General features: G+C 36.1%; 1 protein-coding gene across 2 annotated transcripts; it reads left to right on the top strand.

Annotated features, from left to right (window-relative positions):
- The first annotated feature begins 16,074 nt into the window (after positions 1 to 16,074).
- LOC110908665 (beta-amyrin 28-monooxygenase) lies at positions 16,075 to 24,673 on the top strand. Of its 2 annotated transcripts, XM_022153621.2 has the most exons (5): positions 16,075 to 16,612; positions 21,811 to 22,266; positions 22,352 to 22,539; positions 23,723 to 23,781; positions 24,276 to 24,673. In XM_022153621.2, the coding sequence occupies exons 1-5, from the start codon at positions 16,081 to 16,083 to the stop codon at positions 24,514 to 24,516; spliced, it is 1,476 nt and encodes a 491-aa protein (XP_022009313.1). In that variant the 5' UTR covers positions 16,075 to 16,080; the 3' UTR covers positions 24,517 to 24,673. The 2 variants fall into 2 exon arrangements, with proteins under 2 accessions (XP_022009313.1, XP_035838463.1); XM_035982570.1 differs by lacking the exons at positions 21,811 to 22,266; positions 22,352 to 22,539; positions 23,723 to 23,781; positions 24,276 to 24,673 and adding exons at positions 17,507 to 17,579; positions 17,670 to 18,947 and having other exon boundaries at positions 16,515 to 16,612.
- Positions 24,674 to 25,674: the final 1,001 nt, after the last annotated feature.

Below are 25,674 nucleotides of genomic sequence, written 5' to 3'. Positions count from 1 at the left end.
TTTCATTTAACTTGACTTATCATTGTCAGGTATTTATATTCAGGCCTAAATTTAATTTTAGGTACACTAATCCATTATCATATTATAAATTACCAACATGTTGGTCTTTAGTAGATTTGTACTTTAAGCTTTGAGGGGTTTTCAAAAAAAATTGATTTTCCAAAAAAAAAGGTTAATATTATTATATATTATCAATTTGTTTAGCATATTATAAATTACCAATATGTTGGTATTTAGTAGACTTGTACTTTAAGCTTTGGGGGGTTTTAAAAAAAATGGTTTTCCAAAAAAAATATAATATTATTCTATATTATCAATTTGTAATAGGTGTAGGCTTCACAATTTTGTAACATGCGCTTTATCTTTATTTCATGCATTATCACTTGTACAACATGTTTTTTTCTCTATTAGACCCTCACTATTAAAAAACTGTTTTGTTTATATTAATAAGTTGCATGCATCCATTTATATACTATTAATTGGTAACATTGTTAGGCATTAAAACTTGTATTTTTAGCTTATAATGTTGGACATTGCTTTATGATAAAGCCATGTACTTTAGTATTTATTTATATACATACTATTAATTGGTAACATTGTTAGGCATTAAAACTTGTATTTTTAGCTTATAAAGTTGGAAATTGCTTTATGATAAAACCATGTACTATAGTATTTATTTATTTATATACTATTAATTGGTAACATTGTTAGGTAGGGATGAGCACGGTACCCATTCGGTACCGGTACTGAAAAACGAGAAAAGTGGGTACCGGTACCGAATACACCAGCCGTAACATGGAGCTCATGTGTAATGTTTAGGGGCTGTTTGGTAACTTTTGAATGGTTAAGTGATGAATCAATAAGAGGTCTGAACTATTAAATAATTAAGCCGTATGAGGTCTAAATTATTAAGAGACAGTATAATGCTTAACCGTTCAAAGGCAAATGTCTGACTAATTCAGATTAAAGGTCTTAACAATTGAGACTCGGTATAATAATTAATCATTCAGATGCAAATGTATGAACCATTCATATGCAAATGTCTGAGACATTCAGACATTTACTCACGAAACAAACAGTATGAATCATTAGTGTTGAACCATTAAGAGGTCTGAACCATTCAGAGGTAAATAAACAGCCCCTTAATAATTAACTAACCCATGCTGGCTGAATTTGTAAGCCCCAGCCGCAACGCGGCGGGGTCTTATATCTAGTTACTTTATATTTTATAACTTAGATAATAACTTATACTAATCTACTCTAAATTTTTAGTTTTCCAGAGATTACAAATATCAATATTGGTATCCATTTTTATGACTTTTGGTTTTGATACGAATAATTTTTCATATTTTCAGTTATATCTTATCTTAAAATATCATATTATAATTTCTAAATCTTATTATTAACTAATAATATATATTTTTCAGCCAGTGGAACCTAGTAATTTCACAATCTTGAAATATAATAACAATCATTATTTAACATTTTTTTAACCAACGAAATTTAATAGTGGGTTGAGTTATAATACAAAGTATTTAAAAATAAGACGGGTAAGAAGCAACATAGAGTGACAATTGTTCTAGGAGTAATTAAATGTAAAGGTAATTTTGTCTACAAGAGGAAAGAAAATATGTACATGCAAGTCACATGTTATTCCCCCCCCCCCAATTTTTAAACGTCCGTAACTTTTTTAGACATCATTTGTTTTTAAAAAAAATTATACCATAAAATCGAGTGTTTTTTATCTTTAATATGAGTACCATATTGTTATATTTTTCAGAGAAAAATGCCCGGATAGTCCCTGTGGTTTCGCCTTTTTTCACCTATAGTCCCCAACTTTCTAAAACTACCTGAATAGTCCCCAAGTTTTCATTTTTTGTTCCCGGATAGTCCCTGGGTCTAACTTCAGTTACTTTTCTCTGTTAAAATGATGTGAAATGACAAAAATACCCTTTCCTTAAAAGGCCAAACCACAGGGACTATCCGGGCATCTTCTTCATTTTTCTTTATAAAACCCCACCACCACACTTCATCTTCAACCTCCACCCACCATCACCCTCCTCCACCCTCCACCACCACCCTGTGAATCATAACCCGCACACCAGACAAAACCCCTGTGCCCTCTCCTTCCACCGGATACGTTTGAATTATCACCAAACTGAACCAAACAAAACTAACTCAATGAATGTGCAAACTTCAGCGACTGTAATTAATTCTGCGGCGTTATCGAACTGTTTCGGATTTGATTTACTGATTTCAGACAATGAACAGCAGATTTACTGTTTCTGTTCGAGCGAATAGACTGTATATTAATCTGCAAATAGACTGAACTCTTGACTCTGCAAATTCACAGATTTACGCGGATGCGTAAACAACAAGTGACTGAATATGTGCAGAACAGATCCACTGCAACAATACTAATCACAACGTCGATTCACGCTAACTGATCAACAATCTGATCTGTTTCAGATCCGGGCGAATCAATCTTGATTCGTGAATATTATTCTTGTTTCAGATTTACTTGAATATAAACAGACAACTGATTCATACAGATCAATAGAGTGTTTATCCGTGAATATCCAGATCAGTGATTAACACACAAGACTCGAACTTTCAGATTATCAGCAGATAGGACGAATGAACCATGTTTCAACGAATGAACACTGTTTCAAACATCTAAATTCTATGGATGTATTCGCAATTATTATGCAGATCTGTATAACCAGCAACGTTCAGAAGTTGATTCAAACTGAACTGATTTGTTCTAACAGATCTGTTAAAAAAATATTCCTGTTCGCTATCAACAACACCTGTGAAACTGTTTTTAAACAATACTGATATCGACCCTTGCACACAGATTTGTTTTATGCTTATCCGTAAGACTGAACCACTTTTAACGAATGAACAACGACAAACCCTGGATGAACAGAACTTCCGAATGGAGACTCTCCGCAGGATGAGCAATGGAATCGAACTGATAAGCTTCAAAAATACCGTCTGGATTATGATTCACAGGGTGTGCGGGTTATGATTCACAGGGTGGTTTATGATTCACATGGTGGAGGAGGGTGGAGGTTGAAGATGAAGTGTGGTGGTGGGGTTTTATAAATAAAAATGAAGAAGATGCCCGGATAGTCCCTGTGGTTTGGCCTTTTGAGAAAAGGGTATTTTTGTCATTTCACATCAGTTTAACAGAGAAAAGTAACTGAAGTTAGACCCATGGACTATCCGGGAACAAAAAATGAAAACTTGGGGACTATTCAGATAGTTTTAGAAAGTTGGGGACTATAGGTGAAAGAAGGCGAAACCACAGGGACTATCCGGGCATTTTTCTCTATTTTTCAAAAAAAAATCAAAAACCCAGTTGCATATTACACAATGGACATGATGTAAAACACAATGTAAAGTAGATCAAAAACACAATCAATGACAACAAATAAAGACACAATGGACAACATACTAAAACACAATGACCATAACGTATAACACAATAGCGATAACATATAACACAATAAGTATCAGACTAAATAAAAACACAATTGATGACAACAGATAAAAGACACAATTAATGACAGTAGATAAAAGACACAATGAAGAGCAGATGAAGACACAATGGAAAACAAACTAAAAACACAATACACAACAAACTAAAACACAATGAACAAAGATAAGGGTGAGAGGGGCACTCCCCTCTTAGGGGAGTCCCCTCTCTTACGCACGGCCAATCAGCACGCGCCATGTCAACTCCCCTCTTAAACTCCCCTCACACCCTCAATTTGATGGCGGCACTCCTCTCTTAGGGGACTTGCTTTTTTATTCAAAAAGAAAAAAAAGAAAATAATTTGATTGGTTGAAAAGCTTGTGGGCCACCCTCTCCCTCTCTCCCTTCACGCGGTAACCTCCCACCGATCCCATTCATCAAATTGGGTCACCGCAGGGATGGCGGCGGTGTTCCCGCTAGGGGAATTGGGTCACCGAAGGCACTCCCCGCTGGTGCCCCGTATACCCTAATAAAAAAATTGAACAAATTATTAAAACACAATGGACAACATATTAAAACGCAATAAATAACATATTAAACACAATGACCTGAACTAATAACTCAATTTATAGAAAACCCAGATATAACACCATATTCATTGTGTTATAGGTTCTTATAAAAACGCAATGGATAGAACCCAAATTAACACTGTGTTATAGGTTTTGATAATAACACAATGGACATGATGTAAAACACAATGTAAAGTAGATCAAAAACACAATCAATTACAACAGATAAAGACACAATGAACAACATACTAAAACACAATGACCATAACGTATAACACAATGGCGATAACATATAACACAATAAGTATCAGACTAAATAAAAACAAAATTTATGACAACAGACAAAAGATACAATTAATGACAACAGATAAAAGACACAATGGAAAGCAGATGAAGACACAATGGAAAACAAACTAAAAACACAATACACAACAAACTAAAACACAATGAACAAAGATAATAAAAAAAATTGAACAAATTACTAAAACACAATGGACAACATATTAAAACACAATGAATAACATATTAAACACAATGACCTGAACTAATAACACAGTTTATAGAAAACCCAGATATAACACCATCTTCATTGTGTCATTTATTGTGTTATAGGTTCTTATAAAAACGCATTGGATAGAACCCAAATTAACATTGTGTTATAGATTTTGATAATAACACAATGTATAGAACCTTTAACACAATGCAAAAAAAAAAAAAAAAAAAAAAAAAAAAAAAAAAACCAGTTAAAAGGCACAATGATCTGAACCTTTAACACAATGCAAAAAAATAAAAAATAAAAAAAACCGGCAAAAATGAAATTTTTTATTTTATTTTTATACGATAATATGGTAGTCATATTAAAGATAAAAACGCTCGTTATTTTGGTGATTTTTTTTAAATGTCGTATGAAAAAGTTATGGACGTTTTAAATCAATGGGGGAATTGGCATGTGCCTTGCATGTGGAGAGAGAAAATCCATAAACATAGGATTCCCTTTATAACCTTCTATTATCTTCTTTTCCCTACAACTAATCTCAACCCTTCAAATCCAAGATCAATGGATTAGAATCCTTCTTACCCTTCTTATTTATTTTATCCTTTGTATTTGATTCTAAGCTTTAAGTAGTTTTTACTTTAACCAATTATAAAAGTAATAATAACATAAATCAATAATCATTCTTGTAACTTGTAAGACCCTAATACGTATTTGACTAAAAGTCGCAGCGGAAATTCGTGTTATAAAATTTCTTTCATTATAAATACCTTAACTTATTTAAAATTTAACTTTAACATAACTCTTTCACATAAATCCATCAATCGACTTATTTACTAAGTAAAAACATAGCTTATGTTTACTACATTATATACATCAACGTTCCCGTACAATCTCACTAGTGACTCGATCCTCGATCTCTATTCCTTGATGATCCTCATGACTCGTACTACCTGCGCTTACCACATAAAATTCATAACATTAGTACGCATTATAAACATACAAGATTTATCCACGTTTACTTTTCGTTCCGTTAACTCTTTACATCCCAACTTTCCATCTGATCATACAATCCGTGGTGAGACTTTCTCGGTGTACCCGCGTTACACTTCGTTCACAAGGTACGCTATTATTATCGTCAATACTCAATTTCATTGAATACTTGTGTATATACTTTCATACATACTTACATATATGCATCTGTTCACACATAACTTACTCACAAACATGCGTACCTACATTCATACGTACGTGCCTACATAGGTGCATACCTACATACATACATGCCTACATACATACCTATTACATGCCTTCACACAACCCTACATACGTGCACACATTCGTACATACTCACTTGGATATATATATATATATATATATATATATATATATATATATGCATACACATACTACCTACATACACACCTACAAACATACATACATACATTCATATCTTCACGCATGCCTACATACGTGCATACGCTGATATATACCTACTTGCATACACACACACATACATTCATTCATACATACCACTTATATTCATACATACATACATACATACGTACCTTCATACGTGTCTACTTTCCCTAAAACAAGGACTAAACTAATCATTCTTAGCCTATACGCGTTTAAAAACGGTCCAGACGGGTTCGCAATGCATCAACAGTTAAAATAAACGATTTCGCGAAACTGACCCCCGTCGCGTAGCACCACGGCCTGGGGCCTTCCCCATCGCGCTACGCCACGGCCTAGTTTTGACAGAATGTTGCAGCTGGTGCTGTATAATTCTCAGCACGACTCGATTTCACGGAAACGAGCATAACTTTCTCGTTTTTTGATCCGTTTTACCCGATTCTTTTTCCTACGCGACCGTAATTTAATTCTCCATCACATGGAGTGAAAAATCCAATATTTGGACTACCTAACTTTATGACTTTTAAGCCTTCGGCTTATTATCCTTTTTCCAAATTTTGACCCGTTCGTGCATATATCAACATAACTTGTTTATTTGACTTCAATATCTTATAAACCTCATAATTCTTAACCCTTGTATATTATATAAGGTTCCAATTACGATTTATTGCACCTTCTTAACCCATTTTCGTTTGTGTGCTTATTCTTGACCCGATAAGGGCATCTACACATTGTAATGCATTTGACTCTCAAAATCATACTTTTAATTAATTAAAACGCCACATTACTTAAACAAACTAAGAAGTGATTACGGAAATCACTTACCTTGAGCGACCAAGTTCAAGCATAGGTTCCATGCTTACTTTTGACCCGTTAGCCTCCGTGCTTGAGTCCGTAGACATGTTATTTATCCTTACATGTCAATACATTAATATCCTTGTTAGCATACAAGACCACACATAACATCAATCACATTAATCCTATGCTCAACATTTGACCTTCATTAGTCAATTTCTAACAAACATAAAGCAAATACTCAAAGTCACATCTTTTCAAACTCATATAATTTATCATATCATCACACATTCATACATTGATCTAACTACGTCCCATATGACTTTTATAATCTTACAATTGTCATCCATATTCAAGTTAACAATTTAACGTAATCTTAACATCCTTCTTTACTAATAAATCACTCTACCTTTAGTGCACATTCATATCAATTTACCATTAAACCTCTAGACCAACACATGATGTTTACCGCATCATTTAAGTACGGAGTTCAACTTCTAAGCATACCTTTTATCAAAGTTGTTTTATCAATTAAATACCAATATGTATTTCAATCAAAACGCGTATCTCATGTTAACCTATCGTTTATCACTTCATTATTACATTCTATACATTTCCATCCATCATTATACACAATTCATCTAAAATCATCACTTAGGCATTTCATCATACACTTGGTGGGCGTACCATTAATTAAGCATAGTGTACAAGTATCATTTGCATAACATGACCAATCCATATCAATATCACCAAGAACATCAATATTCAATAGAATTTCACATAACTTCTCTTCTAATTCAGTTCTAACTAACAATTTATCATTATAAACAATCATCATACATACCCCCATCCAATTTCACACTTTACAACTCATATTCATTCTACTCTAAGTGGGTTTTCACTCCCAACATTGATTTAATCGATTTTAAGCATTCATAATGTTCTAGATGGTGATCTTAGTTCAATATCATACTAATTTCATATAAACTCATGGAATTTCTTGAAACCCTACATATTCAAAATCATCAAACTATCAAATTCTTCTTACCTTAAACTTTAATAGGCCTAGATGATCAAGAAATCATTGACATGCATGAGATTCAGTCACGATTAGGGCTTCAATTGGCTGGATTTCTGTGATTAGAAGAGTCTCTCCTTCTTCTCTGGTTCTGGGCGTCGAACACACACACACCTGATGTGTGTGTGTTTTAATTCTTATTTCATTTTTATTAATCTATCTTTCTTAACCTGTCACCTTTAGTCCCTTGAGTTTAGCGTGGTAATTGTTTAGTCACAAACTTTACTACTATTATCTAACTTGTATTGTGACCAAGTTAAATAACATATTTTTCACATTTTATCTCGTATTCCATGAAATCTCATTAGTGAGTTAAACGTTCGGGTTTTGGGGCGTTACAAGTCTACCCTCCTTAAAGGAGGTTTCGTCCCCGAAACCTTTCTCATTCCTACTCTTACCTTTCTATTGTACTCATTCAATGGGCTCACTACCACATAATTCACTCGGGGTCTTTGCAAAAGTCTTATTCATGAATAAATATAATCGTACGCATTGACCCTATCTTCTTAAATTAGTAATTTACTTTCATAATCACACAAGGGTCAGGGTCTGATCCAGAGCTCTTATTAGTGTCTTTTACTTTATAATGCTAGCTCCTAGCGCATACCATCACTAGCGTTTCATTCATCGAATTTATTCCAATTGTATACAATTATTAATCGTGCAAACCTAAGTCTGCGGTTTGTTTCTAACTTCCTATTTAAGCATATTACATTCATATATTTGCTAATCGAAATAAATCGATTTATTTCATACTACTCATACATCATATGCTATCTTTCATTTTGTTCACTATGAGTCATCCTAAACATCTCATTACTATCATTACTTCCGATTACCTTTAAGCTCATAGGAGGGGTCGATATATTACCATACGCATACTATAATCATTCAAGGACTTATTATTACAACTAAAATCACCCTTCTTAAACTTAATTATCCATACTTAAATCGCGAAGACCAAGCATTATTTCCATGGTTACTATTGTTATTTATGCCATGCGTATCTTTTCTACAATGTCTTGTTCAAATGAACATGGCCAACAAGCCGAGCATCAAAGTTAGCATTTCTTAACGATACTTGTCGTCTCTTATATTCTATCAGAATTTCCACAGTTACGATCATTCAAGTTCAATACCACCCGACGATCATTACGAACATTTTGAAATTCACTCCACATTTTGCATTACGGTTTGTATATATACATTCTATTCTAACACATCCATCTCTAGTCGAGTCATAACCACCTATTAAAGTTACAACCCTTTTTATACATACCTGACGGAAGTAGATTCCATTGATTCGTTATCCTTATCTTACGATGATCATTCCTTCCCGATTGGTGACATTGTGTGTCCATTCATCAAGCTCACCTATGAGTACAAAACTTAACATATAAAAAACATTAACTACCGAGTCCAAATGGCGATCGCCATCTGACCCGTATGACCCATTTATCCTTTCGACCATTCTTGCATGCAACGCATTTGCATAAATATATTCATATATATATATATGTATATATAGGATGAGGATCATTACAGAACACTAACTATTGCGAGAACAAAAAGAACAACTCTAAAACACTAAATTTTGGGATTTAAGTTTCATGTTTTTTTAAATTTTATGTTTCTTACATTCATATGTGTATTATATACACATAAAAAACCATTTTTTTTACCTACACGTAGCTTACATACACGTTGGTAATTTAGCCTACACATAACCTACATATGTGTAGGTTATACAAAAAGTGAATATTTTCCATATTTTGTTTTGAATTCTAGTGTAAGAAACAATAAATCTTACATTTGCAACATATTCATTTACTTTTTAGCTTTTCAGGACTAAAAAAATATGTGATTCATTGTGTTCTGCGTGTTCTCGCAATATTTTGTGTTCTGCATAAAACCTTCCCCTATATATATATATATATATATATATATATATATATATATATATATATATATATATATATATGAAAGTTTAAACATAATTTGAATCATATCACTTAAGGAATATTTACTTGTTTGGTCCGTAATTACTTACACATTCGGATATTTTCATTCCTATCATTCTTTTGTTCATTTGCTTTACATTTACTTATATGACTTGTTTGACGCATACATGGTCAAGCTATCGACTTCTTCTTATGTAGACTAGTTCCGTCTTTTATATCTTAAATCTGTTTCGTGGATTCGAGCACATTATTCATACCTTTCGTACCTTCTATGTTTTGAATCCGTCTCGCGGATTCAAACATTTCATTCATGCCTTTCATTCCTTGAATCCGTTTCGCGGATTCAAGCATTGCATTCATATCTTTCATTGTTTGAATCCGTCTCGCGGATTCAAACATTTCATTCATGCCTTTCATTCCTTGAATTCGTCTTGCGGACTCAAGCATTGCATTCATATCTTTCATTGTTTGAATCCGTCTCGCGGATTCAAACATTGCATCAACATCTTTCATTCTTTGAATCCGTCTCGCGGACTCAAACATTTCATTCATACATTGTTGATCCGTACTTTCTTACGGATTCCACATTCTTCATTCTTATCATTTGCACTTTTCACTCTTACGTAGTACTCTCAATCTCCCGAGAGTCTTACTACCCATTTCACCCATACGCCCACCTGCTACCTAATTCTAATGGACATACCTGTAACAATTATCGCGGTCTCACGAACGTCATTCGTTTCTTGTGTACTGGCCAGGTACACAATCCACGTACTAGTTTCGTGTCTTCGCGTAATCGCCACCTTAAGTCCGAAGAATTAAGTTTCGGCACGTGTAACTTTTTTTTAAAAAAAATTTCTTTCACTTGCTTAATTATGCCATTTCATACGTCCACGCGTTAAGTTTACGTACCTGGGGTGAATTCGTCTTATTACTTGCCTTGATGCCGGTCCTAGACCGCATTCACGGATCATCCCTTCCGAACAATTGCGCTTACCCTTCACATAACATACTATTAGTTCCCTTCAGATACATAATCCAATACATACTTACCTTGCTTCTACCTTTAGATCTTGATCGAGTCTCGGATTGTACGGGTTTCTAGTTACAAGAGCACACAGGTTTGAGTTCAAGTATTCATCTCCTCATACTTGATTTCACTCAAACCATGGCTCTGATATCAACTTGTCAGACCCTAATACGTATTTGACTAAAAGTCGCAGCGGAAATTCGTGTTATAAAATTTCTTTCATTATAAATACCTTAACTTATTTAAAATTTAACTTTAACATAACTCTTTCACATAAATCCATCAATCGACTTATTTACTAAGTAAAAACATAGCTTACGTTTACTACATTATATACATCAACGTTCCCGTACAATCTCACTAGTGACTCGATCCTCGATCCCTATTCCTTGATGATCCTCATGACTCGTACTACCTGCGCTTACCACATAAAATTCATAACATTAGTACGCATTATAAACATACAAGATTTATTCACGTTTACTTTTTGCTCCGTTAACTATTTACATCCCAGCTTTCCATCTGATCATACAATCCGTGGTGAGACTTTCTCGTTGTACCTGTGTTACACTTCGTTCACAAGGCACGCTATTATTATCGTCAATACTCAATTTCATTGAATACTTGCGTATATACTTTCATACATACTTACATATATGCATCCGTTCACACATAACTTACTTACAAACATACGTACCTACATTCATACGTACGTGCCTACATACGTGCATACCTACATACATACATGCATACATGCCTACATACATACCTATTACATGCCTTCACACAACCCTACATACGTGCACACATTCGTACATACTCACTTGGATATATATATATATATATATATATATATATATATATATATATATATATATATATATATATATAGGGGAAGGTTCATTTGAGAAGAAAATTTTATTGAGAAGAAAAAGAATAAAAGGGTATAATTGTAAAACATTAAATAGTTTCTTTCTCATCTCATTTATTATTATGTTTGACTAATTAATTAGTCATTAAAACTATAATCATTCACACTAAATATTTTTGCCTACACACATCAAAAGTTATCCTACACATTTCGGAATTTATCCTACACATATTGAAATTTATCCTACACAACTCGTAATTTATCCTACACGCCTCGTACTTATCCTACACCATAAATGGATTTTTATTTTTATTTTTTTTTTGTGAAAAATATATATCTTAAAATTAAGTTACAAATTTAATATAGTTAGTTATTAAAGATGAAACTACCAATTAATGATGTATGTAAGTTTACTAGTATACCCTTATAGTTACATTAAGTACAAATATTAAATGAAGTCTAATGAAGCATTTCTATTGGTTGAAATTTCTTCTTTTTTCTTCTTACAAAAAATTTCTTCTCATTTGAACCCCCACTATATATATATATATGTATATATATATACATATACATACACATACTACCTACATACACACCTACATACATACATACATACATTCATATCTTCACGCATGCCTACATACGTGCATACGCTCATATATACCTACTTGCATACATACACACATACATTCATTCATACATACCACTTATATTCATACATACATACATACATACATACATACATACATACATACATACATACATACATACATACATACATACATACATACATACATACATACATACATACATACATACATACATACATACATACATACATACATACATACATACATACATACATACATACCTTCATACGTGTCTACTTTCCCTAAAACAAGGACTAATTTAATCATTCTTAGCTGATACGCGTTTAAAAACGGTCCAGACGGGTTCGCAATGCATCAACAGTTAAAATAAACGATTTTCGCGAAACTGACCCCCGTCACGTAGCGCCACGGCCTGGGGCCTTCCCCATCGCGCTACGCCACGGCCTAGTTTTGACAGAATGTTGCAGCTGATGCTGTATAATTCTCAACACGACTCGATTTCACAGAAACGAGTATAACTTTCTCGTTTTTGATCCGTTTTACCCGATTCTTTTTCCAACGAGACCGTAATTTAATTCTCCATCACATGGAGTGAAAAATCCAATATTTGGACTACCTAACTTTATGACTTTTAAGCCTTTGGCTTATTATCCTTTTACCAAATTTTGACCCGTTCATGCATATATCAACATAACTTGCTTATTTGACTTCCATATCTTATAAACCTCATAATTCTTAACCCTTGTCTATTATATAAGGTTCCAATTACGATTTATTACACCTTCTTAACCCATTTTCGTTCGTGTGCTTATTCTTGACCCGATAAGGGCATCTGCGCATTGTAATGCATTTGACTCTCAAAATCATACTTTTAATTAATTAAAACGCCACATTACTTAAACAAACTAAGAAGTGATTACGGAAATCACTTACCTTGAGCGACCAAGTTCAAGCATAGGTTCCATGCTTACTTTTGACCCGTTAGCCTCCGTGCTTGAGTCCGTAGACATGTTATTTATCCTTACATGTCAATACATTAATATCCTTGTTAGCATACAAGACCACACATAACATCAATCACATTAATCCTATGCTCAACATTTGACCTTCATTAGTCAATTTCTAACAAACATAAAGCATATACTCAAAGTCACATCTTTTCAAACTCATATAATTTATCATATCATCACACATTCATACATTGATCTAACTACGTCCCATATGACTTTTATAATCTTACAATTGTCATCCATATTCAAGTTAACAATTTAACGTAATCTTAACATCCTTCTTTACTAATAAATCACTCTACCTTTAGTGCACATTCATATCAATTTACCATTAAACCTCTAGACCAACACATGATGTTTACCGCATCATTTAAGTACGGAGTTCAACTTCTAAGCATACCTTTTATCAAAGTTGTTTTATCAATTAAATACCCATATGTATTTCAATCAAAACGCATATCTCATGTTAACCTATCGTTTATCACTTCATGGTAAGGCGGGGGTTGGGCTTGGGTTGGGGCATTAGTTGACTCGTGGCTTGGGTGGCAGACATGGGCTAAACCCACATTCAACACGGTATGGTGGGGGCGGGGGTTGGGGGCGTGGGTTTGTGGGCTTCGCTGGGCTGACCCATTTGAATATTATTTAAAACAACAAATTTATTTTTTTTTAATTTTTTTAAATAAAGAAAATTACAAAAAAAATGATTCCTAACTTTTATATTTGTTTTTTTATCTCTTCTCTCAACGCCAGGACCAGTTCTAACTTGTCACCCTGTAGGTGATCAATGGGCTGGGATAGAAATTTCAAATCATCCCGTTTTTGTTTCTGGGCATCTCTAGCGGCATATCTAGCGGCATCTCTAGCTTCTTTGCTCCTTCGTATTTCGGCCCTTTGTTGTTGGAATACGTTGAATGTATCCAACTTGCATGAAATGTCATCCAACTGCTCGCTGTATATTCCCCTACGCGAGCCAGAACTCCCAGCTGAAGGCGATGCCGTATCAGATCTAGATTTTTTAGCACTCCTTCTTGAGGCATTTCTTCCATACTCAGGCCGGTTTGGGCTTGGCGAATCATCCAAAAGGTCCTCAAACTCTTGATCTCGTGCATCAGATTGGGCTTGGGACGAGGCCCTTGACCTTTTGGAAGATGAGTTAGTTTCGCTACCAATGGGGATAGTCGCCCACTTTGAATGGAACTTACAAATCTCCCAACAATGCATGAAACGGAAGTCGGTCTGCACATTTGATTTGAATGTGACCACTGCATTTGTCAAAATGTCGGCCTCGGTTTCACTACTTTTAGGGTTTTGCTTTGCTTTATTTAAAAAACCACTAAATTTTGTAAGTTGGGTGCTTATCTCGCTCCACTTTGAGGATAAGCTATCGTTTTCACGATAAGCCTCCCTTCCCATTTCTTCATGGAATACTCTACTAACTGATTCCCACAGGGCGGTTCGATGTTGCAAATTTCCTATTTAAAAAAAATTAATATATTACAAAGTTATATAAAAAATAACCATTAATAAAAACAAAGGTTAAGAATACCTAAAGTTGAATGTTGAGATTGTTGACACCAAGCCCTCGCCAATGCAACTTCTTCAGCAACGACCCATTTTTGTTGTTTTCGTTTGGCGGTTTCAACTACTTTATCCGCCTCGGTTTTTTCTTTTATGACTTCTCTTTTTGATGGGTTTCGATGCGGAAGGACCATCATTGGGTGGTTGAGTTTCGGGAACGGTTTCGTTTTCTGAAAGGTCGATGGAGGATGGCGAAAGGTTAATGGGCGATTGTGTAAACGGGGTAGGTATCGAATCATCGGAGTGTGGGAAGTTAGTAAACAAACGATTCCCAAGAAGCGATGCATAACTCGCTTCATGGGGCATAGAAGAGTGTATGAAAAATGGACGAGGAATTGGACGATTGGGTGGTGGGCTAGGATTACTTTCTTGGAGTACATACGGGTTGGTCGGGTCATAAGCACGCTTATAAGGATGCATTTTTTCGTTTTGTAGAAGGAGAATTTGAAAATGTATAGAAGATGTGGTTGAATGTGGTAAAAAATGGAAGAAAAGTGTGAGTTTTATAGTGAAAAAATGGAAGAAAAAATTAAATTTTTTTTTAATATAGCCGTTGGCCAACGGCTAGCCCAACGCCTCTTTTCTTTTGGCCAAACACAGCCTGCCATGTCAGCTCCCTTCCCCCGCCCCACGCCCGGCTTGAAACCCAAGCCCCAAGAGCCACGCCCCAACCCAAGCCCCATACCCCATCGCCTAATAGTGTGATGAAAAGGTGTCTTCCTCTTACCTATATTAGGAATGTTAAAATTCTAGATATCGATCGAAGTATTTACTGTTAGTTAGGCTAGAGGGTGGGGGGGGGGGGGGGCGCGCCACCCCCGCCAACTCAGCACCTATACCGCCCCGGGGCGCTATACGACCACACCCTCCATTTTAAGAGGGGGGGTGTCGTCGTCACTCCTCCATCATGGTTACGCCAAACTTGAAACATTCAGGTGAGGCCCACTAGTTTTAAACCAATGAAATGTTTTTTTTTAATTTGTTTAATAGGGGCTTCATCCACACCATGTAAATTAAAGGGGGCTCCATAGCTGAGGTGAATCCTACGTGGCGCTGACGTGGCCTGATAAAACCCCAAAAGGGCTCCAACTATTAAAAAAAAAATAAACAAGTAAAAAGGTTGCGTCTTGGGCTTCGCTTTTCTTCGTATCCAGCTATTTTAAAACGTGGTCAGTATTGGATATATGTTCTCCGGGGCTTCTTCACGCAAACAAACAAAGATGATTAAAGTTGTAACGCCCATTCTCCTCTTAATCGTTTTATACATTTTCTGGAATGTTTACAACAACCACAAAACTAAAAGAAGCAAACTCAATCTTCCACCGGGAAGCTTCGGTTGGCCGTTTCTTGGAGAAACTCTCGCGTTGCTACGTGCAAATTGGGATGGAGTTCCAGAAAGATTCGTTCAAGAACGGATCGAGAAATACGGCAGCCCTCTAGTGTTTAAGACGTCGTTACTTGGCGAACGTATGGCTGTGCTGTGTGGTCCTGCGGGTAACAAGTTCCTGTTTGCGAACGAAAACAAGCTGGTGGCGATGTGGTGGCCATTCCAGGTGAAGAAGCTTTTCGGGAGGTGCCTGCTTACGATTCGTGGCGATGAAGCAAAGTGGATGAGGAAGATGTTGTTATCGTATCTTGGTCCCGATGCTTTCGCCTCTCACTATGCTGCGACTATGGATGTTGTCACTCGTCGACATATTGATGTTCATTGGCGAGGTAATTTTTTATAGTAATTAACTCATGGAGACCCCTTCGTACCTTATTAATTGTCCCCAAAAAGATCGAAATTGGAGTCCCTAATAAACGCTACTTTGGCCGCGAGCAATTGGGAAGCTTAAGATTTTCGACTGCGGGGTCGACAACGTATATGCCAAAAAATTTCTATAAGACCGGGGGTTGAAAACGTATATACCCAAAACTTTCTATACGAAAATAAAATACTCTCTACTAGTGAGTGAAAAGTTCGGGTGGTTGGCCGACAAACCCGTCCGACAACTGCATAACCTATCCGACAACTACATAAACATTTGTACGACCGTCAGGGTCACACCGAAACATGGGCTACGAGGCCTCGTCGAATTTTTTTCTGCACAAACATTTACGCCTAAGGCTACACGGTATGGGGGTCGGCCCCGGCCCGTCGCGGGTCGGCGACGGTCCAAACACCGTGCCGCCCCCTACCGTCCCCGTCCTAATCGTCCAAAACTAGACGTTGGCGACGATGCAATTATGTGGGCCCCCCAACCATTTGACCGTTTGAAATAAAAAGAATAAATTCTAACGGCTATAATTTAAAAAAACACCTATTTCACTTCCATTTTTATAAATACTCACATCTTTAACCCCTATTTTCACAACTTTTCACCCACTACCACCCCATCTCTCTCACATTTTATAAACCACTCTTCCCTTTTTATAAAAAAATCATCATATTTTGTACCATTTTTTACCCGCTACCACCCCATCTCTCGCTAAAAAATTATCATGGCTTCACCCGTTTCTTCCATTTCTTCAATTTCTTCTATGTCTTCATCGTCTTCGTCCGAGTGGTATTCATCATCTTCGGAAGAGGATGTTATTATGCACAACATGATTATGAACGCGGCTCAGGTGTTCATGGCGGCCGCTGAAGGGTCGTCCCAACCGCTAACCAGACGAGCAAAATATAACCGAGACCAAGAAGGTATTTTATTTTTTTTTTCCTTATGTTTTATATAGATTTTAAAATGTATGTTTTAATTAATTTCATTTATGTTTTGTTCTAAATTTATAGCCGGCCACGATAAACTAGTAGCCGATTATTTTGCCGACGAACCCGTGTACCCAGCCGAGATTTTTCGACGTCGTTTCCGCATGAGTCGTCGACTGTTCTTACGTATTGCAGGCGACATGGCCCAGTCTAATCCGTTTTTTACATTGCGAAACGATGCTAGGGGTCAAAGGGGTTTCAGCAATTTACAAAAATGTACGTCGGCCATTCGCCAACTTGCGTACGGTTACGCACCAGATGCATTAGACGAGTACATTAGGATGTCTGAAAGAACCGCACATCGATGTTTATACAAGTTTTGCCAATGGGTTGTCAAATTGTATAGCAAGCGATACCTGCGGAAACCGAACGCAAACGACGTTCAAAAATTATATCAAGCCCACGAACAGAGACATGGTTTCCCAGGAATGCTCGGGAGCATTGATTGCATGCACTGGCAGTGGCAGAACTGCCCGGTTGCATGGCAAGGTCAGTATACTAGGGGAGATCAGGGACATCCGACTATCATTCTAGAGGCTGTTGCGTCACAGGATCTCTGGATATGGCATGCTTTTTTTGGTCTACCTGGTTCACTCAACGACCTCAACATCATATACCAGTCACAGATTTTTGATGATGTAGTGGCGGGTACAGGTCCAGACACAAGCTTTACGGTTTCAGGGGTGGAGTACAGGCGAGGTTACTACCTAGCCGATGGGATATACCCAACGTACTCGACAATCGTTAAAACTATCCCGCACCCGACCGACGACAAAAGGAAAAAGTTTGCAAAGTTTCAAGAGGGCGCAAGAAAAGATATTGAACGGGCTTTTGGTGTTCTACAAAAAAAATGGCACATCATTTCTATTCCAGCACGTTCGCAAACACCAAGGAGGTTACGACACATTATCTACGCTTGTATCATCCTTCATAACATGATCATTGAAGACGAAGGTAGAGCGATATGCGATTACGACGAAAACGCGTCTGCTGGAAATTCTGTTCCAGTTAGTGAGGAACAACAAGATTTGAACACCTTCGCTCTACGTAACGAGTACACACATCACAACCTACAAGCGGACTTGGTGGAGTACATTTGGAACAACGCTCAAAACGAACCCGCCCACCACATGGAAGACGACGACTAGTAGCTTATTTTAATATGTTAGGATATTTTTAAGTTTTTTTTTTAACTTTAGGTTTTTCATTTTATGTTTTTTTTAGTTTATTTGTTTTAAGTTTAATTTTTTTTTAAGTTTATGTAATGTTTTTTAATATTAATGAAAATATTTTATTACTTTATTTGTTAAATGTTTAAAAAAAGTTGAAGATTAAAAAAAGTAAAAAAAAAATATAAAAGTGGTGGAGGATGATGACTAGGACCATCCTCCCATGCCCCCTAGTTTTGGAGGATGATCCATCCTTGGGAGGACTATGATGTGTCGCCTACGTGGCGGATCATCCTCCAAGGATGGTCCATCACCATACCATGTAGTCTAAAGGTATCTCGTCAAATGTGTTTACGTGGTCGGTGATACAACACTAAAAAGAGTGTATACGTTGGCCAGCATTCCGTGACGGACTCAGGATTTTTTTTCAATGGGGTCCATTTTTTTGTGTTCAAAATTTTCATAACGAAACGTTAAAATTTTCGGGTCGGTCCTTGTTTAGGTCGGGTCAAAGCAAGGTTTGAAGTGGATTTAAAAAAAAAAAAACAGAAAAAATAGGCTATACAAGAATTAAACCCAAGACCTCTTGTTGGTAAAGAGGGGGATTTAGCATTACACCAGCTTTTATTTTCATTCTATGGCATCCACCTATTTTATTTACGCAGTCCTTTTACAACTTAATATACCGAATTTGCTATTTTTTTTTAAAACATTAGGATCCGGAGACCTCAACCCACTCTGTGGGTCCGCCCCTACCAGCATTTACAGTAAATAAATACATATTTATTTAGTGATACATCCATGCATACACGCCACATATTAATCTAAATATTAATAAAAGACTACAACTAATGCCACGTGGCAATTTCTCCTTCAACTTCATAATTATATTTTTATTTTTATTTAAAATTTTTTTGTTATCCTTCTTATTATTATTATTATTATTATTATTATTATTATTATTATTATTATTATTATTATCTATAAATCTCTTAATTTCAATTTTAATATTATATATAAAAATATTTTGTTATCCTTATCCTTATTATTATTATTATTATTATTATTATTATTATTATTATTATTATTATTATTATTCTTATTATTATTAAATCTCTTAATTTTAGTTTTAATAACATACGGAGGAATAGTATATTTTTTGTCTTTTTGTCTTCTTCTTTTTTTTTCTTTTCTTTTTGGCATTATGATTTTTCATTTTGTAACAATACTTTAGATTTTATAATTTGTGTCACAAAGTTTAATAATTTTAGTTTTTTATTAGTTTTTGTTTTACGTTTTTCTCGGATTAGTTCGTCGTTCGTTGCTATTTCGCACAATGTTTGATAGTCACATTTGGCCCCTCAGGGTTTTTTTTCATTCGTATTTGGTGGTCACATTTGGTCTTCTAAGTTTTTTTTACCCCCTCCAATTTCTAATACGCATCCTTATAAATTCAACTCCTTCTACGTTTTACGTCACGTAAGTCACTTTGTGTTGGAAATTCGTGTTCTTTTACGCTTTACCCGGTTTTGGTTTTCGTTTGATGCTACTTAGCATCGTTTTACATCCCCATCTCCTCAACGTTGGTAGCACGTTTTTATGCCCACTGGCCCGCAACGCGGGTAGCTTAAGACTAGTAATCAATAACCGGATCTCCGGATCTAGTGATTTTTTATAATATAATATATAAAGAAAATACATATTTATTTAGTGATATATTTGTTTTGTTATTTTCCTAGAAGTAATACATCCATGCATACACGCCACATATTAATTATCAACAACCGGATCTAGTGATTTTTTTTGTAATATAATATATAAAGAAACATGAATCTAATTTCCGGTGATTATCTTATGATATTCACAAACTCAAATCCAAGTAGTAAATTTGCAAAACAAGCAAACAGCATGAGCTTGTTACGAGAAGGAGATGAGGGGAGTTACTCTCGTAACTACTTTTGGGCATGGAAAAAAATGGTATTATTCTTTTTAAAAAGAGAAAAAGTAGGTTTAGAGTGAATGTATAGGGAATAGGATGCTTAAACCTTTGGAGAACTGTGGTATTTATAGCCAAGAGGTTGGAGAAGAATGGAGAATAATTGGACGATGTGTCATTGTTAAAGAATATCCATTTGGTCACATATGTCGTGGTAGTTAATGTCCCCAGAGGTGGGAGTACGTCCGTGTGCCCTAATTGGCAACACGTCGCTTTCTATATGTACTTCTTGTCTCATTTGTCATCATCCGTTAGTGAAGGTTAAGGAGAGGTGGACTGGCGTCCTGTGAATGGCCACACGTCGCTCCCGGCTGTATTTTTTGTCTCTTGTACGATGGTGCATCGTGGAGATTCTCTGGTATAGTGCCTGGCGAGCTACGATTGGTTGCAAGTCACTTTCACCTTGTTATGACTAGTTGGCTGTTTTTCAGATTGGATATGAGTATGGTTCTGGGCCCGTGAGAACTTAGTTCTGGTCCACGGGAGGGTCCATGACCATATCCCTTCACTATCTATCATGTTTATATAAAGCTAGGATGACGGTAACATCTAGAGAACTCTTAGGGTGGGGGGTATGGTTAATCATTCTAGGGTGATTGAGTGATTTTCTACCCAATAATATTATGTCATGTCAACTCCCCATTCCACTCCTCATTTTGCACTCAATCAGGGGGTATGGTTAATCACTCTAGAATGTTTTGAGTTATATATTTTTTGATTGGTTCTTCTCTCCTCTCTCCTCTCTCTCTCCTCCATCACCCTACTCTACCTTCGGTGACTTTACACCGATTTCCCACCCTCTCTCCTACTCAAACACCCTAACTCAATCATGGGGGTATGGTCACCGATTGGTGACACCCACTCAAACACCCACTCACCGAAGATTATACCCCCACCCTTATTATAAGGTTCTCTTGTACATTTAGCCTTTCCATTTGAGACTAATCTCAATTTTCAATTTTTTGATAAATTGTTTAATTTCGAATTTGCATGTATGAAGGCAAGGAAGTGGTGAACGTATACCAAACCGTCAAATTATGTTCCTTTGAACTCTCCTGTTGTTTATTCATGAGCCTTGACAAGCCAAACCAAATTGCAAAACTCGCTTCCTTATTCAACACTTTATTAAAAGGCATCATCGAGCTACCGATAAATTTCCCAGGCACACGATTTTACAAGTCGAAAAAAGCAGTATCATCTATAACAGCTGAACTAATAACGATCATCAAAGCAAGAAGAGTGGAACTGGAAGAAGGAAAGGCGTCGTCTTCACAAGACCTCTTATCACATTTGCTTACTTCATCCGACGAAAATGGTAGGTATTTAACCGAGAAAGATATTGCAAAGAACATCTTGTTACTACTCTTCGCTGGTCATGACACCTCCACTGTTACTATCACTTTGCTTATGAAGTGTCTCGCTGAACACCCTCGTGTTTATGACAAGGTGTTGAAAGGTTAGTTATATGCCACAGTCCCTATTGTTTCATTTGGCATGTATAGATCAAAGTTTAATGATGAATGATACATTTTTTTTTCCAGAGCAATTAGATATATGTAAGGCAAAAGAAGCAGGAGAATTACTGAAATGGGAGGATATACAAAATATGAGATACTCTTCGAATGTTGTATCAGAAGTCCTTAGATTATATCCAGCCACCAGTGGAACCTACAGAGAAGCCCTGGTGGATATCGAGTATGCAGGTTATACCATCCCCAAAGGATGGAAGGTAGCAGCCTTATACTTTTATTGGAGTAAATTACAATGCATCCTACGTATAGTTATTAAAGACGTTAGGCGCACTCAAGGCGCATAGGCCTCGCCTGGGGTGTAGGTGCAAGGCGCAAAAAAAGCACGGGTCTGAGAAAAAAAACGTACAACAAAAAAAAATCAAAAAATATTTTTATATCATAGAAAATTAATACTATTCTTCACATAAAATAGGCAAATTGGAAAATAATAATCCCATCTTTCTGAAATTGGCTGATAATAATCCCAAGTCAGTTATTAGCCAATAATAATCCGACCTCGTCCAATTTTTTTTTGTAAAATAGTCCGCCGTTAAAATAGCTTAAGTGCTTAACGGAGTTAAGTGTTTTTCCGAATTACAAACCGATGTTTTAGGGCTTTTGATCAGAACGAGGATACGAGTCGATTAATGTAAAACTTACCTCAAAATACTGCCCCCAACCCACGAAAATGGTGCTTCAATTCGGGTGTTTAACTTCCAATTAACAAAATTCAAGCCATTTCGAACACAATTTCGAGGTAAGTTTTACATCAACCGACTCGTATCCTCGTTCTGATCAAAAGCCCTAAAACATCGGTTTGTAATTCGGAAAAACACTTAACTCCGTTAAGCTTATTTTAACGGCAGACTATTTTACAAAAGAAATGGACGAGGTCGGATTATTATTGGCTAATAATTGACTTTGGATTATTGTCGGCCAATTTCAGAAAGAAAGATGAGATTATTATTTTCCAATCTGCCAATGTTATATAGCTTTAGTTTATTTTAATCTATTTAGTACCAAAAGTTATACAATGCTAGTTTATTAGTGTAGAAAAGTAGTTTCGTTAGATAAAAGTAGAAATCTTGTCAGAATTTAGAGAATTTGGCTGAAAACTCTCAAGAGTTTAGGAATCTAGCCAGAATTTGCGCATGAACCGTCACTTGGAGAATCAAAGCGCAACTGCCTTAACTTAAGGCGCAATTGTTTCGCCTCACTAGGAAATTGGACCTAGGCACAAGAGGCGATGGCTTTTAATAACTATGATCCTACGAAATATATACAGATAAAAACACTAGAGATAAGAAAATGATGTCTAAAGGTTGAATAAAAAAACATGATATGCAAAATGAGTTGAATAAAACTGACTAACGTTGATACGCTTTCATGTTGCATTTTCAGCTACATTGGAGTGCTTCATCAACACATAAGGACAAGGCTAATTTTGAAGATCCAACACGGTTTGATCCAATGTTTTAAAATCCGGTTTTTTAATCATACCGGATTAGGCACAAAAATGGTTTAACCGGTTGAACTGTGTTGTGTCGGGCGGTTCAACCGGGTATTGTATTATTTCATAAATTACAACATCCAAAATTGGATTAAAATGGAAATCTGGAACGAACGATGGGGTGATGGAAATCTGGAACAAGTCACGAATGATCAAGTGATGAAGCAAGTTTTGAATTTTGATCAATGGAGATAAAATATTAAAGATTGTTAGGTTAAAGCTAAAAGTAAACACGGAGAAGGGACGATAAAAAGTAAAATCCTAACTCAAAAACAGACTTGAGACAGTACCGGTATTACGGTTCAAACCGTTATACCGGATTTTACCGGCGGTATAAAGTCTACGCCGTTTCTCCTACTTACCGGGGTGTTTCGGACCGGATTTACATCCGAAAACGGTAATACCGGTATAACCGGCCGGTATTTATCGGTTTTTAAAACATTGGTTTGATCCATCAAGGTTTGAAGGTTCAGGGCCAAAACCGTTCGCGTTTGTGCCGTTTGGAGGGGGTCCTAGGATGTGTTTAGGGAAAGAATTTTCCCGATTGGAAGTACTCACGTTCCTTCACAACATCGTAACCAATTTCAAATGGGACTTGTTGATACACGATGACAAAATCAAATACAATCCTGTGCCTGTCCCGGCAAAAGGGCTTCCGATCCGTATCCATTCTCATCAAGTTTGATTACTCTTAGCAATAATCTGTTATTATGCATTAATCTATATTAGTATATAATAATCTCTTTGAGGCAATGATGTAATTTCAATTTAATTTTAAGACATTTAAAAACAATGTTGCTGCGTTTGGTACAAGTGTTGATGGATAATTTTTTTTTTGAAAAGTGTGAATTATCTGCGAATCATGAGAGGTCTAGCATACGTTGTCTTAACTGGGTCCGCGCGAGAGAGCCCACTCGCATAATAGATCCTCAATTTAAACCCCTTAATGAGAAACCACTATCACCCAGACTAGAACTTGAGAGCTGGATGGGAAAACTCACCTGAGACCATCATAGGTAAAACTTAAATACTCGTGACCACCACTAGAGCACTAGTGATGGATGGTTAGTATTGATGGATAAATAACTTGTCATTTACAATTTTGTCTTTCTATTTAATCATGTAGTGTGATAAATGACAAATAATAATGTAGTGCTATTATTATCACTTGTGGTCTAGTGATTGGAAATACTTGGATTCTTCTTGGAGACCGAAGTTCAATCCCCACTAGTGCCATATTTGGTGGATAAAGGCAATGAAGGCTACTTCTCCCAGACCCTAGGTCAAGAGTTTGAGCCCGAGCCACCCCATGTTTTAGTCCACTGTGCGTTACGCCAACGAGATTCTCTCTTGTGGCGGCGTAAGCCCCTGCAACTGGCAATGGGTGATATAGTTTCTTGGGGAACGCCGTTAGCCAAAATCTGACGGTGTAATACTATTTTATAAAAGTCATTTTGTTTTTTTATAAAACTTGTTGCACTTTTAACTTTAGGCTTCTACTTCATATCCTAATTAACCCACTTTTTTATACAAACCTTGAGTTATATTATAAATTTTAGTTTAGTTTATAAAAGATAATTTTATAAGATTTATGTGGTCGTGGTATATGCTTTAACGCTCAACATGAATACTCCTAATTCATTTTTACATTAATATGTTTTGTATATATAAGGACGAGTGGGTTCATAATTGAAATCTGATATTTCAACTATGAAACTTTTTAATAGTAAACGAGTTGACGCTATATATCCTGCGCGTTGCAGCGGGTTGTTGATTATGAAAGTTTTTCGACCCAGGCGCTGCGGCGAACCATTAAACCACACTAAAAATAGGCGGAAAATGT

The sequence above is a fragment of the Helianthus annuus genome, chromosome 14 (genome assembly GCF_002127325.2).
Source record: "Helianthus annuus cultivar XRQ/B chromosome 14, HanXRQr2.0-SUNRISE, whole genome shotgun sequence".
Classification (NCBI taxonomy): Eukaryota; Viridiplantae; Streptophyta; class Magnoliopsida; order Asterales; family Asteraceae; genus Helianthus; species Helianthus annuus.
This window is presented reverse-complemented; position numbering and strand designations above follow the sequence as displayed.